The sequence below is a fragment of the Pipistrellus kuhlii genome, unplaced genomic scaffold (genome assembly GCF_014108245.1).
Source record: "Pipistrellus kuhlii isolate mPipKuh1 unplaced genomic scaffold, mPipKuh1.p scaffold_m20_p_25, whole genome shotgun sequence".
NCBI lineage: Eukaryota > Metazoa > Chordata > Mammalia > Chiroptera > Vespertilionidae > Pipistrellus > Pipistrellus kuhlii.
The window spans coordinates 1,762,210-1,774,562 of NW_023425524.1; the positions used below are offsets into that span (position 1 = coordinate 1,762,210).

The window sequence follows — 12,353 nt, forward strand, 5'->3', positions numbered from 1 at the left end:
GATAAATACTATTTATTGTGACTAACTGCTAAGCGATTAGCTGTTATAATAAAGGAACGATTCATAGTGAAAATAATATCGGAGGAGTAGCTTTGTGAAGCTCTTTGTCATCTGCTTGTCCAACGTCACAGGCCGTCCTCGACAACACAGACACAAACGCGCTTCCTGCGTGGGAAGCCGAACGCTGTGTGGCCAGGCCGCCTGCCGGGAGCCGGTTAGCTTCTTGGTCCCGGGGACCGCGCTGGGAACTGTCCGCGGGCGGCCGGCCGCTGATCCCACCCGTGGCCGCTGGGGGCGTCAGAGAGGAATCCCTCCGGCTGTGACCTCGGTCAGTCCAGGTCCACCTTGCCTTTCTGTTGCCGCTTCATCCTCGAATAGGGGCTGATGGTGTCGTCCATCACGAAGTCGTACAGGACTCTGATCCAGGAGTTGTAGTGGGGCAGGTTGTCGTAGTACTCGGCCGCTATCTTCCTCACCTGGAGGGAGAGACACAGAGCGTGAGTGAGGGGGGGCTCCCCGAGGCCTCGTGAAGATGACAGACGGACAGACAGACGGGTGACAGACACTGGGAAACCATGAGACCTTTCTCCCCTCCAACCTCTCCCATCAACAAAGCAGCTTCATGAACTCTAAGCAATTTCTTTTATTTTACTTATTTTTTTCCATTTTTTTAAATTAAAGTATTATATGTGAACTCTAAGCAGATTCATCAGGAAAATAGACTTGACCTTGGGCTGACTGACGCTTTCCTATCAAGCCCTGAGGGACTACGTATCTGGCTTATTTGGAATCTTTACCAACAGAGACTATTATTTTTCAAGCACACCCACATGGATTGTGGGGTACGAAGGTAACACGTGACCCCGCCATCAGGAGCTGGCCAATGGGAGTACATTGCTGTGGGTGCCCATTGGATGGGCACCTGTCTAGCGTGCGGTTCTGCCATCCCGAGGTGAGAATGTCTGTTGAAAGTGGCTGCTGCCAGTGTGACCGGGAAGCACACCGGTTCCATGGCTTCACCGAAATGTACCAAACTCTCCTGATAACCGCCAAAGGGGAACAACACAGCAGAGTCACGGTGGTGAACAGACAGCAAGAAAAAGGTGGTCACGTCTCAATGACTCCTTCAGTTCGGGAATGTAACAGTCTTTTCTGGTTGTGGAGAACCAGATGATCGTACCACACTGAAGGAACCATTCAGTCAGAGAGAGCTCCCCACAGGGTACTCTGTCAGTCAGGAGAGAGTGATGTAATACCTCTGGACACAGCCCTTCAACATTCCCGAAGTTCTCCCATGAAGAAGGACACCTGCAGACCACACACATAGCTCAACCTGGATTCCAATCCAGCTGAACTGAGGCCAGAGCAGCGGTAAGCAATGCGTCCTAACAGCTAGAATACCATCTTTCCGGAAAAGCAGAAAACCAGAACAAGGCCGGCCTTGGTGCACACGCCTCGGTGCACACGCCTTGGTGCACACGCCTCGGTGTACACGCCTTGGTGCACACGCCTCGGTGTACACGCCTTGAGAGGAAAAGCGGGAGGAGAGGGGGGGCTAGAGCAGTCTAAGGCCATCTGTGAATTTAGCTAAGGAGTGCGGAGACACCGTGAGACACAGGGGAAAGGAGACATCCGTGAGCCATGGCCTTACAGTCAATACTTGAACTAAGTTTCAGTCTGGGAAAGAAAGTAAAAGTATGTGGCTTATGTTGGGAAAGGATCTCTGTTCAGAGGGCAGCCAGCTTTCTCCATAACCTTTTACAAAGTAAGCGATGTGCCTGCCCACTCGGGGAAGAGCGGAGGCCACCCCGCCAGTGCAGCCGGCACCCGGCTCAGTGACCAAGGAGCGCCCCGTGACTCCGGGCCCAGAGTGGCGTCCAGACCGTTGTGGTGTGCTTCCACATTTTATTGTGATTTACTACTACAGAGAAGCTGAGGGGCCTGGCCAGTCTGGTTCAGTGGATAGTGTCAGCCCACAGACTGAAGGGTCTTGGGTTCGATTCTGGTCAAGGGCATGTACCTCGGTTGTAGACTTGATCCCGGGCCCAGTTCCGGGTATATGGGGAGGCAATCAATCAATGTGTCTCTCTCACATCAATGTTTTTCTCTCTCTGTCTTTTCCCCTCCCTCCCACTCTGTCTAAAATCAGTGGGGAAAATATCCTTGAGTAAGGATTAACAGAAAAGCTGATGGAATAGTAAAACCTATAGCCTATGCTCTTCACCTAGGCCCACTCATTCACACTATGTCACAGTCACGCTCTCTCTATATATAACATACACCACATACTTTGCTTTCTTTGCTCAACTTTGTAAGTAAGTTACATTTTGTGTCAACTTACCCCTAACATTTCACCCATACATAATCAACATGTGTTCCCTGAGGACAGGGACATTTTCCCCACAAAATCACGGTGCCATTTCATTCTGCAAAAATTTAACATCGATACGTGATCTATTACACAATCCAGATTCAGAATTGCCCCACCGACCCAATGTCCTTTGTAGTTTTTTCTTTCCTCCATTGGGAATCCAATCAAACGTTACATATTAAACAGCCAACATTGAAAAACTTTATATGAGGAAATCTATAAAATTTGATTGGGAGGCAGTAAAGCATAAACTATCTGGCTTATATCCATTTAAAGAAATCAAGAAAAACTATTATTACATCTCATACATATGTACTTTTTTTTTTTTTTTTTTTTTTTTTTTTTTTTTTTTTTTTAGATTTATGGAAACAGTTCTTATAACAATTGTAAAAACTCCCCATTTTGAGGATGGAAAGTCTAAGGAATGTACCAGAAAGACACCTGAAGTTAGGAAGGTGGTCCTTGGAGGGCAAGAAAAGGTAAGAGTCCAAGTTTCTTTCCTTTACTACACAAACAATACACTAAAAGTCTGCTGTGCTGAAACCGGTTTAGCTCAGTGGATAGAGTGTGGCCTGCAGACTGAAGGGTCCCGGGTTTGATTCCAGTCAAGGGCATCTACCTTGGTTACGGGCACATCCCCAGTAGGGAGTGTGCAGGAGGCAGCTGATCAATGTTTCTCTCTCATCGATGTTTCTCTCTCTCCCCCTTCCTCTCTGTAAAAAAGTCAATAAAATATATTTTTTTAAAAAAAAGTCTGCTGTGATCGAAACAGATGACCCTGCCCGAGGAGTCAGCAGTTCAGGAAAGTGAGCCCATGTATTCTGCACATCAGTTATGTGGGAATCTGTCTTCCACCACAAACCCACATGTGGGTCTTAGTGAGCCTCTGTAGGTGAGCCGTGATGAAGGCCCTGTGAGCTGTGCTTACTGTACAGAGGGGCCTCCCTCCCCGTTTCCGAATTACTTTGCAGGCAGCAGGCTGTGCAGATCCCCCAGCACTTCTCAGCCCTAAGAGTTCCCACCGGGCTCCGATCCCTGGGTGTGAACTCTGAGAGCAGCTAGCAGACGCGGGACTTCTCTCGTTCTCTCTGATGAGAAGCTCACTGTAAAACACACTAGATCCCTTTGAACATGAGCAAGCGGAGACTCATTTTGATCACACAGCCATCAGAAACCGGCATAGGTATGGCACCCCTTACTTACCAGCGGGAGGTTTTTCCCGGGAATGTTGGGGAAGTCGTGGTGTTCGTTATGGTAGCCCACATTGAAGGTAAGTAAATTCAGAGGCCCGTAGTACGAGTAGGTTTCATGTCCCTTTAAGAACATGTAATGTTCGGCTATAAAATGTCCAGAGATCGGATGCAAACCCAGACCGAGTAAGGACGCTGCCAACATGTAGACTAATGATTTAACTCCCAACACGTAGTAAACGATCACGTCGAATGCGAGCTGGACCACGGTATTGATGATTTCCAGGTAAGTGATCGGCTTGGGATTGATGAACAGAGGTCGGAAAGCGTAGAAGAGAGGCTGGAGGACCACCCAGATGAACTTCCGGAAAGTGGTGCAGAAGAACCAGCCTTCAAAATCGGTGGGGATGTCCACATCGATGCCATCGGCGCCGAGGTAGCGGTGGTGATCCATGTGGTAGCGCTTGAAGGAGATGGAATACGGCACGCCGATGGGAAGGTTGGCGAACATCCCAAACCAGCGGTTCCACATGGCTCTGTAGTGGCCGAAGGCACTGTTGTGGGAAACCTCGTGAATGGCCAGAGTCATGGAGTGGTTGATGCAGCTGCCAAAGGCATACGCCCAAAATATGACCCATTTCCAGTCCAAGTCCTTCACTAAGTACAGCGCAGCCAGCTGCGTGAGAACCATCATGATGATGATCCAGATCAGGTTGGGATCAGGCTTCATCAAGGATTTTATCTCCGGATACTTTGCTGTAAAGAAGAAACAAAAACCAGAAATTAGGAACTTAGGAAAGCACAATTCTACAATGATAATTAAATCGACCATTAAAGTAACACACTAATTTCCCTTCTCTCCCTTCCCCCCCCCAAAAAAAATCATTACATGCCCCATTAGAGACTTGATCTCCTCAGGAAGGAGGAGATTCTAAAAGTAAGGTTACTAAATACTATGTCACAACAAATTGAGAATTTATGTAGGAAAATCAGCCTCAAAAGGTACTCTCCAATTTAACAAAAACATAGTCACAGAGGGGTAAAGATTTCATGTTGTCCAATTACATCTTTTTAAAATATATGTTTTATTGATTTTTTTACAGAGAGGAAAAGGAGAGGGATAGAGTTAGAAACATCGATGAGAGAGAAGTATCGATCAGCTGCCTCCTGCACACCCCCGACTGGGGATGTGCCTGCAATCAAGGTACATGCCCTTGACTGGAATCGAACCTGGGACCCTTGAGTCTGCAGGCCAACGCTCTATCCACTGAGCCAAACCAACCAGGGCCCAATTACCTCTTCACCTCTAACAAGTCTTTGTACCGTAAACGTATCCGGTTTACATAGTCTGGCAAATCTAGCCTGTGTATCTAGCAATATAGTACATATGCAGAAAAGAAGTCAATCTTAATATTCTTCATTTCTTGGCTACTATACCAAAAACATAAGTAAGGACAAAAGAAAAAAAATGGATAAACTGTACTGCATCAAAACTTTTATGTTGCAAACGATACTATCAGTAAAGTAAGACAACCACAGAACAGGAAGAAATGTTTGCAAATCATGTATCTTGTAAGTGACTAGTATTTAGACTACCGAAAGGCCTCTTAAAACTCTCACAGTTACTGACCCAATTAAAAACGGACAAAGTCAGACCCAGAAGCCAGAACCGACTGATGACCCGGAGCAGCAGGGAGCTCAGCAGGGGAGCAAGCGCACTGCCATGGCCCCAACTCCAACTCAGCGCTCACTACACACAAACACGCATGCTCTCAACACACGAACACACATCAAAGGCTGCAAAGGACACTAACCGCCTAAAACTCCACCAAGTCACATCCTGGGCTGCCTCCACTCGGCACCTGGGCAGCCTTTGCTTTAAAAATAACACTTTTAGAAATTGGGGTGACTCTGATCAGCGAGGCTCATTGGTTGAACGTTGACCTATGAACCAGGAGGTCACGGTGCAATTCCAGGTCAGGGCACAGGCCCAGGTTGCAGGCTCCATCCCTAGACAAGGGGCGTGCAGGAAGCAGCTGATCATGGATCCTCTTTCATCACTGATGCTTCTCTCTCTGTCCCTCCTTCTTCCTCTCTGAATCAATAATTGTATATGTTTGGAGGAAAAATAAATAAATAAAAGTGGACAAAGAATCTGAATAGTTTTCCAAAGCCGACACACAAATGGCCAGTAAGCACAAGAAAGATAACTCAGTATTTATTATTCATTAGACAAATTCAAATTGAAACCGAAATGAGATACCGCTTCAAACGCACTAGAATGGCTGTCATACCAAAGACAGGCAGTAAGTAACAAGGATGTGGGGAAATTGAACCCACACACACGGCTAATAACCACATACAGTGGTGCCAGTTTCGAAGACAGTTTGGCAGTTCCTCAAAAATGTTAAACATGAAGTTACCAAGGACGCAGCTCTTCCACTCTTAAAAGAGAAATGAAACGGGTTATGTAATGTTCACTGCAGCAATGGCCTTAACAGTCAAAGGGTGAAGGCACCCCAAAAGCCTACCGAACGATGGATGGACAAGTCAACTGCGGTATGTCCATACAAGAGAATGGAGTGCCCATACATGCGACAACATGGATGAACCTTGAAAACATGAGGCCGAGCAAAGAAGTCACAAAAAGACCGGTATTGCATGATTTCACTTATAAGAAATGTCCCCAACAGGCAAATCTAGAGACAGAGAGTAGATTAGTGAGGGCAAGAGAGTTGAAAGTGAGGTCAAGAACTGAAGGAGTAGAAGGTTTCTTTTGGGGGTGACAGGAAAATCTTAAAAACGGAATCGAAATAGGTAACTCTGTGTTGTACACTTGAATGGGTGACTTTAAAGTCGGTGAGTTAGATCTTAAGGCTGTTAAAAAATTCTATTTTCCTGTGGAAGTATAACCATAAAGGGAGCATTTTTTGTGGCTTATTATTTGACCTACAAGTAAGGTCTAATCCCAAGCCCTCATTAATTTCACATAGATGTCTTTTTCTAAAATTCATTTATTTATTGTTGACAGTATACAGATGTCTCCCATCTTCTCCCTTCTCGTCCCCTTCCCCCAACCCTACCCCGGCCCGGTCCCATTATTCATATATGCATATATGTTCTCTGGTTATGCTCTTCCTGTCCCCTCTCCCTCAGCACCCCTGCCCCTCTGAGGTGTGTTATTCCGTCCCCTGCATCCATCCCTCTGGCCCTATTTGGTTCATTAGTTTCTTTTGTTCTTTAGATTCCACTTACAAGTGAAATCACAGGTGCCTTTTAATTTTACTTTTAATATAACTCTAAATGTAAATTTAGTGGTGTTGGTTGTTAAACAACGTATTTATGCTTCCTCATCCTTCCCCCCCCCAAACCTGATGAATTTCAGAAATATCTCTTTATCATGTACGTTTAAGGTAAACAAATCTCCAGATTCTTATCTTCCCTGATACTCCACCCCCCCCCCCCCAAACAAACCCGGAGCAGTATTTACACCTGCTGGGGAGATAATCATATTTTCATTGAGCAATGCGCAGCCTTTTATCTTTCCAAGTGAAATGGTTCGGAGATAATGTGTGGGGAAAGGCTCAGCGTGGAGATATTTTTTTTTTTTTTTTTTTTTTTTGCTTCACTGGTTTTCTATTCAGTAGCTAAGATCCATATTCAGGAGTTGATTTTCCCCAGGTGGATACCTGCTTATTCTTAGGCAATATGTTGATAAGACATATCTCTTTATCACTTGCAAAATGCACCCTGTAATTAAAAAGAACGCATCAAGGCCTGGCCCAGTGGCTCAGCTGCTTGGAGCATCCATCACCCCGTACACCGAAAGGTCTCAGGTTCCATCCCCAGTGGGGGCGCAGACGGGAAGCAGCTGACGGATGTTTCAAAACATTGATGTTCTTCCCTGTCTTCCTTCCTCTCCAAATAAAAGCATATCCTCTGTGAGGATTGAAAATAAACAAACAAAAAGAAAGCATCCAAGAACCAAATTCTCTTAAAAGTCTACCTCTGTCTCGGCCGGTGTGCGCAGTGGTTAGATCATCGGCCCACGAACCCGGGGTTCTGGGCTGATGGTGGTTAAGGGCACACACCTGAGTTGTTGCAGGTTCCCTGGCCCCAGGAGGCAACCAATTGATGTGGGTCTCTCACATGGATGTTTCTTTCTCTCTTTCTCCTCCTTTCCCTTCCACTCTCTCTAAAACCATGGAAAATATACCTTCCAGTGAGGATGAACAAAAAGTCTACCTTGCCAAGACCGGTTTGGCTCAATGGATAGAGCATCGGCTTGGGGACTGAAGGGTCCTGAGTTCGATTCCAGTCAAGGGTATTTATCTTGGTTGCGGGCACATCCCCAGTGGGGATGAATGACTCTCTCTCATTGATGTTTCTCTCTATCTCTCTCCCTTCCTCTCTGTACAAAATCAATAAAATATATTTTTTAAAAAAAGTCAACCAATGAATGCATAACTAAGTGGAATAATAAATTAATGTCTTAAAAAAAAAAGTCTACCTTTCATAGCGACTATAAAGGAGGTGCAAGCTCCCAATTTACTAATTCAATTTTTAAAAATTAATTTCAAAAGGATCCACTACCTCCTTTCTGTAAAAAAAAAAAACCACACACACACACACAAAAAAAAAACATGACATTTCTAACTTTGGATTCCCCCAGCAAAAACCAGGGGCTTGCTGTTTGATTTCAAATGGATGCTGAGAGGACACACTAAGGAAAATACAATGTAGGAGAAAGAATTTCTCTAATTCAGCTGGCCACCCTTTCGTTTCCTGGAGGCAATGTAACCCAGAACGGAATCCCCCCCCCTCTAACGTTTACTCCCTCTGTGCTCGCCTTCAGAAGAGCAATCACTAACCTCGACTGGGAGGACTGAGTTGGGTAATGTTTGTAAAAGAGTCAGCCCAGTGCCCCCAGCACCTCGTGAAGAGGAACCTGAGAGAGAAGCGAATTCTCCATAGAATTCAGAAGCTCCGAGGAGCAGAGCGCCCGCACCTCCAGAGCGACAACTAGGCCTCGCCGGCGGGTGCAGAGGCCTGAATCGGCGCCCAGGGGACCATCTCCAGGTGCCCAGGGCCCGGACGGATGGAAAATACCTAACAATCTGCCCGCGTGTCGCAGGCCGGGTGTGAGGATCAATGAGACAACGAGCCTCTCATCCGGGAAGCCCCAGGGGTCACTCCGGCCGGGCCTCGGCCCCTCCCTGGGGACAGGGCGGCGGCGCCCTCTCCCGATCGCCGGTGCACGGACCCCCGAAGCTCCCGGGCAGCGCCCCAGCCCCAGGGGAGGGAGGGGAAGAGGAAGCAATGGCGCCCACCGGGGCACGGGGGTCTCCAAAGGTGAGGATGCCCCCACCCAAGGGCGATCTAGCCGGGGGACCGGCTCCCCGCACCCTCTCGCCAGCCGGATGCCTGGCCTCCCCGAGGAAGCGCCGGCGCGGCGGGCGGGCGGGAGCGCGGGATCGTCCCCTCCCCCCTCCGCCGGGCCGAGCCCCGAGCGCCGGCCTGAGGCCTCGGGGGCCTCTCCGGGGCGGCCGGGCGGCGGTGGGACGCGGAGGGGGCCCGGCTCGTAACGGGCCCGGGGTGTGCGGGGCCCCGCGCCGGGAGAGCGCGCCCCGGCGGCGGGAGGCCGCGCACGCACATAACGGGGCGCGGGCCCGGACTCACCCAGGATCTCCTTGCGCCGGTCGGCGTGGGGCTGGTCGGTGTAGACCCACTCGAAGTCTTCCCGCGCAACGCGGTTCCCCATGGCGGCGGCTCGCGACCGGCTCCCGACTGTCGCTCCCGCTCCCGGATCCTCCGAGGCGGCGGCGGCGGCCCGGCTGGAGTGGGCGGGCGGCGGGCGGAGCGGCGGAGCTGGGGAGGACGAGGCGGAGTCCCTGGCCCCGCCCCTCGGACCAGGCCCCGCCCACGACGGTCCAGGCTCCGCTCCAGGCCCCGCCCCTCGGTCTAGGCCCCGCTCACGACGGTCCAGGCTCCGCTCCAGGCCCCGCCCCAACGGCCCAGGCCCCGCCCCAACGGCCCAGGCCCCGCCCCAACGGCCCAGGCCCCGCCCCAACGGCCCAGGCCCCGCCCCCGACGGCGGGCGAGGAACGTGACCCGCGTGCGCGGCGCTCGTGGGCGCTCGCGCGGGGCCGGGCGCCGCCGCTCGGGGACGCGGGGCTCTGAGGGCGGGGACTCGTCCGGCGGCGGGAAGCGGCGCCTGCGGTCCCGCCGCCCCGGCCTGCCCCGCCCCGCCCGCGCCGGGAGGAAAGCGGGGGAGGAAGGAGACGTCGCCACCCCCGGCGCCGCTCTAGCGCTTCCGAGAAGGCTGGTCACGGGACCCGGGGCGCCGGTAAGGGCCGCGCGCCGAGCCCGGCGTGGAGAGCACGTGCCCCGGGGCCCCGGGCTGCCCCTGGGCGGAGGCCCCCGGAGGGCGCGCGGGGCGAGCCTGTGAGAACCGGCCGGAGGGCTGTGCGCCGCCGCCTGTCGCCGGAGCCCCTCGCAGCCGCGACCTGAGAGGACGGTTTTGGTTTCAAAATTAGTTACATCTTCTCCCCTAGAAAGGAGACTTTGACTCAAGTTACAGAAAGGAAGGTACCCGGACATGGTGTGACTCAATAAAACGACAGGCACACACACACATGCACGCATACACACACACACACACGCACGCAGGCACACGCACACACATGCACGCACGCACACATGCATGCATATGCACACGCGCGCGTACGCACATGCACACATACATACGCACACGTACACAAATGCACACACGCACGCACACATGCACAAATGCATGCACACACACATCTGATAAAACCCCGGACCCAGCTGCTAACGTGTAGGACACAGGACCGGGGAGCCTGTTAAACCACAGGGATGCAGTCAGCAAGATCCTGACTGTGGGGACCTCTATAGATTCTTTAATAAATAAAATGCAAGGCGGGGTGGGGGGATAAATGGGGGGGACTTAAATATTAAAAGGGACATAAGTGACCTACCAACCAATTGCAATGTACTGATCTTATTTTGAACAAATGGTCAAAGTTTTTTTTTTAAACAAAATCGACAGGAGATCATTTAAATGTTGCTTGGATACTTGGCAATATTAAGAAGTTGTTCATTTTTTTTAAGAATATATTTTATTGACTTAAAAAATATATATATATTATTGATTTTTTACAGAGAGGAAAAGAGAGGGATAGAGAGTTAGAAACATCGATCAGCTGCCTCTTGCACACCCCCTACCAGGGAAGTGCCTGCAACCAAGGTACATGCCCAGGGACTCGAACCTGGGGCCCTTCAGTCTGCAGGCCAATGCTCTATCCACTGAGCCACAGCGGTTAGGGTTTGTTTATTTCTTTAGTGTGATAATAGTATTAATGGTTCTAGTTGTTTTGAAGTCTACATCTTTTAGCGGTTGGGAGGGAATGTGGTTTTTTGTTTCTACTTTTAAATCTTTTTTTTTTTAATGTATTTTTTTTTATTGATTTCAGGGAGGAAGGGAGAGGAAGATAGGAACAAGAGTGATGAGCGAGAATCATGGATCAGCTGCCTCCTGCATGCCCCCCGTGGGGATCGAGCCCACAACCCGGGCCTGTGCCTATGCCTGGAATCGAGACCCTTTAGTCTGCAGGCCAGCACTCTATCCATTGAGCAACACCAGCCAGGGTGGAAGGGAATGTTTTTATTTGCATCTCCCTCTTCTTTATCTTTTACATTTGAATGGAATGTGGATTTTTACATTGTAAAGGGAAGGAAAAGAATTTGGCTCCAGCATTCTTGTGTGGATTGAGCAATATTTTGATGACACAGACATATTTAGTTAGGAATTTAAGAAGTTCTGCCTGGCCAGCACGGCTCAGCGATTATGCCTCCTCCATCTATGAAGCAGGAGGTCAACATTCGATTCCAGGTCTGGGCACATGTCCGGGTTGCAGGCTTGATCCCCAGTGTGGGGTGTGCAAGAGGCAGCCGATCCATGATTCTCTCTCATCGATGTTCCTCTCTCCCTCTCCTTTCCTCTGAAATCAATACAAAATCCTTTAAAAAAAAAAGTCCTTAATATGTCCTAACCGGTTTGGCTCAGTGGATAAAGCATCGGCCTGTGGACTGAAGGTTCAATTCTGGCCAAGGGCATGTACCTTGGCTGTGGGCACATCCTCAGTAGGGGGTGTGCAGGAGGCAGCTGATTGATGTTTCTCTCTCATCAATGTTTCTAACTTTCTCTCCCTCTCCCTTCCTCTCTGTAAAAAATCAATAAAAGTCCTTCATGTGTTATCTAGCTTTCACATCTTTTCCTTATTCTTGCCAGGTGATTTGTCGTTGGGCCACCCTACCAGTTATTCCAGAAAGATGCTCTCCAGTCTGCTGTGAAAAGCTAAGGTGAGTCCCAGTAATTCCTGATGCCAATAGGAAATTGCAAGTGAGGTAAGCAGATCATACTTTGGCAATCAAGCTGTCCTTCCATGCAGATTTTTTATTCTCCACTTGTTTGTTTTAAAGCAATAACATTGGTAAAGGTCGTTGGTTTCCTAGCAACGTGAATGTATTGCGTAGGCTATGGAACTAAAGATTCCACCCTGATCTACCTTCCGCAGACCTGGGAGGCTGCAGCCACCTCTCTCTTCCTGCTTCTGTGATGTCTGGGTGGCGAGAGTGAAGAGGTGGTGCTGGGATAACTGGTCCCACTTCTATCACCCTCACCCTGCAGCACACAGTCATCTGTGACCTCTTTTCTGAACATGTAAGTTCTAGACAAAGTGGCTAAAGCTCATAAGTATCCAAGCTCTTCC

At 49.6% G+C, this 12,353-nt stretch overlaps 2 protein-coding genes across 2 annotated transcripts in view; one reads left to right on the plus strand and one right to left on the minus strand.

Moving 5' to 3' along the window:
• DEGS1 (delta 4-desaturase, sphingolipid 1) lies at window positions 1-9,415 on the minus strand. The gene is made up of 3 exons (XM_036453431.2): window positions 9,241-9,415; window positions 3,575-4,317; window positions 1-476 (listed from the first exon to the last, which is right to left on the minus strand). Exons 1-3 carry the CDS (start codon window positions 9,320-9,322, stop codon window positions 330-332), a joined length of 972 nt encoding a protein of 323 aa, XP_036309324.1. The 5' UTR covers window positions 9,323-9,415; the 3' UTR covers window positions 1-329.
• Window positions 9,416-9,777: 362 nt separating this feature from the next.
• The window catches only part of TP53BP2 (tumor protein p53 binding protein 2), a 69,762-nt gene continuing 67,186 nt past the window's right edge, over window positions 9,778-12,353 (plus strand). Inside the window, exons 1-2 of the mRNA XM_036453413.2 lie at window positions 9,778-9,907; window positions 11,873-11,943. The gene's annotated coding sequence lies outside the window, so the exon portion shown is untranslated. The remainder of the gene's footprint in view (window positions 9,908-11,872; window positions 11,944-12,353) is intronic.

Bases quoted from the DNA above. Each gene is read 5' to 3' on its own strand.
- DEGS1 (XM_036453431.2), bottom strand. From the start codon at position 9,322: ATGGGGAACCGCGTTGCGCGGGAAGACTTCGAGTGGGTCTACACCGAC. The intron at 4,318-9,240 runs GTGAGTCCGGGC...TCTTCTTTACAG, and splicing joins CCGGCGCAAGGAGATCCTGG to CAAAGTATCCGGAGATAAAA. The intron at 477-3,574 runs GTAAGTAAGGGG...CTCTCCCTCCAG, and splicing joins CCGGGAAAAACCTCCCGCTG to GTGAGGAAGATAGCGGCCGA.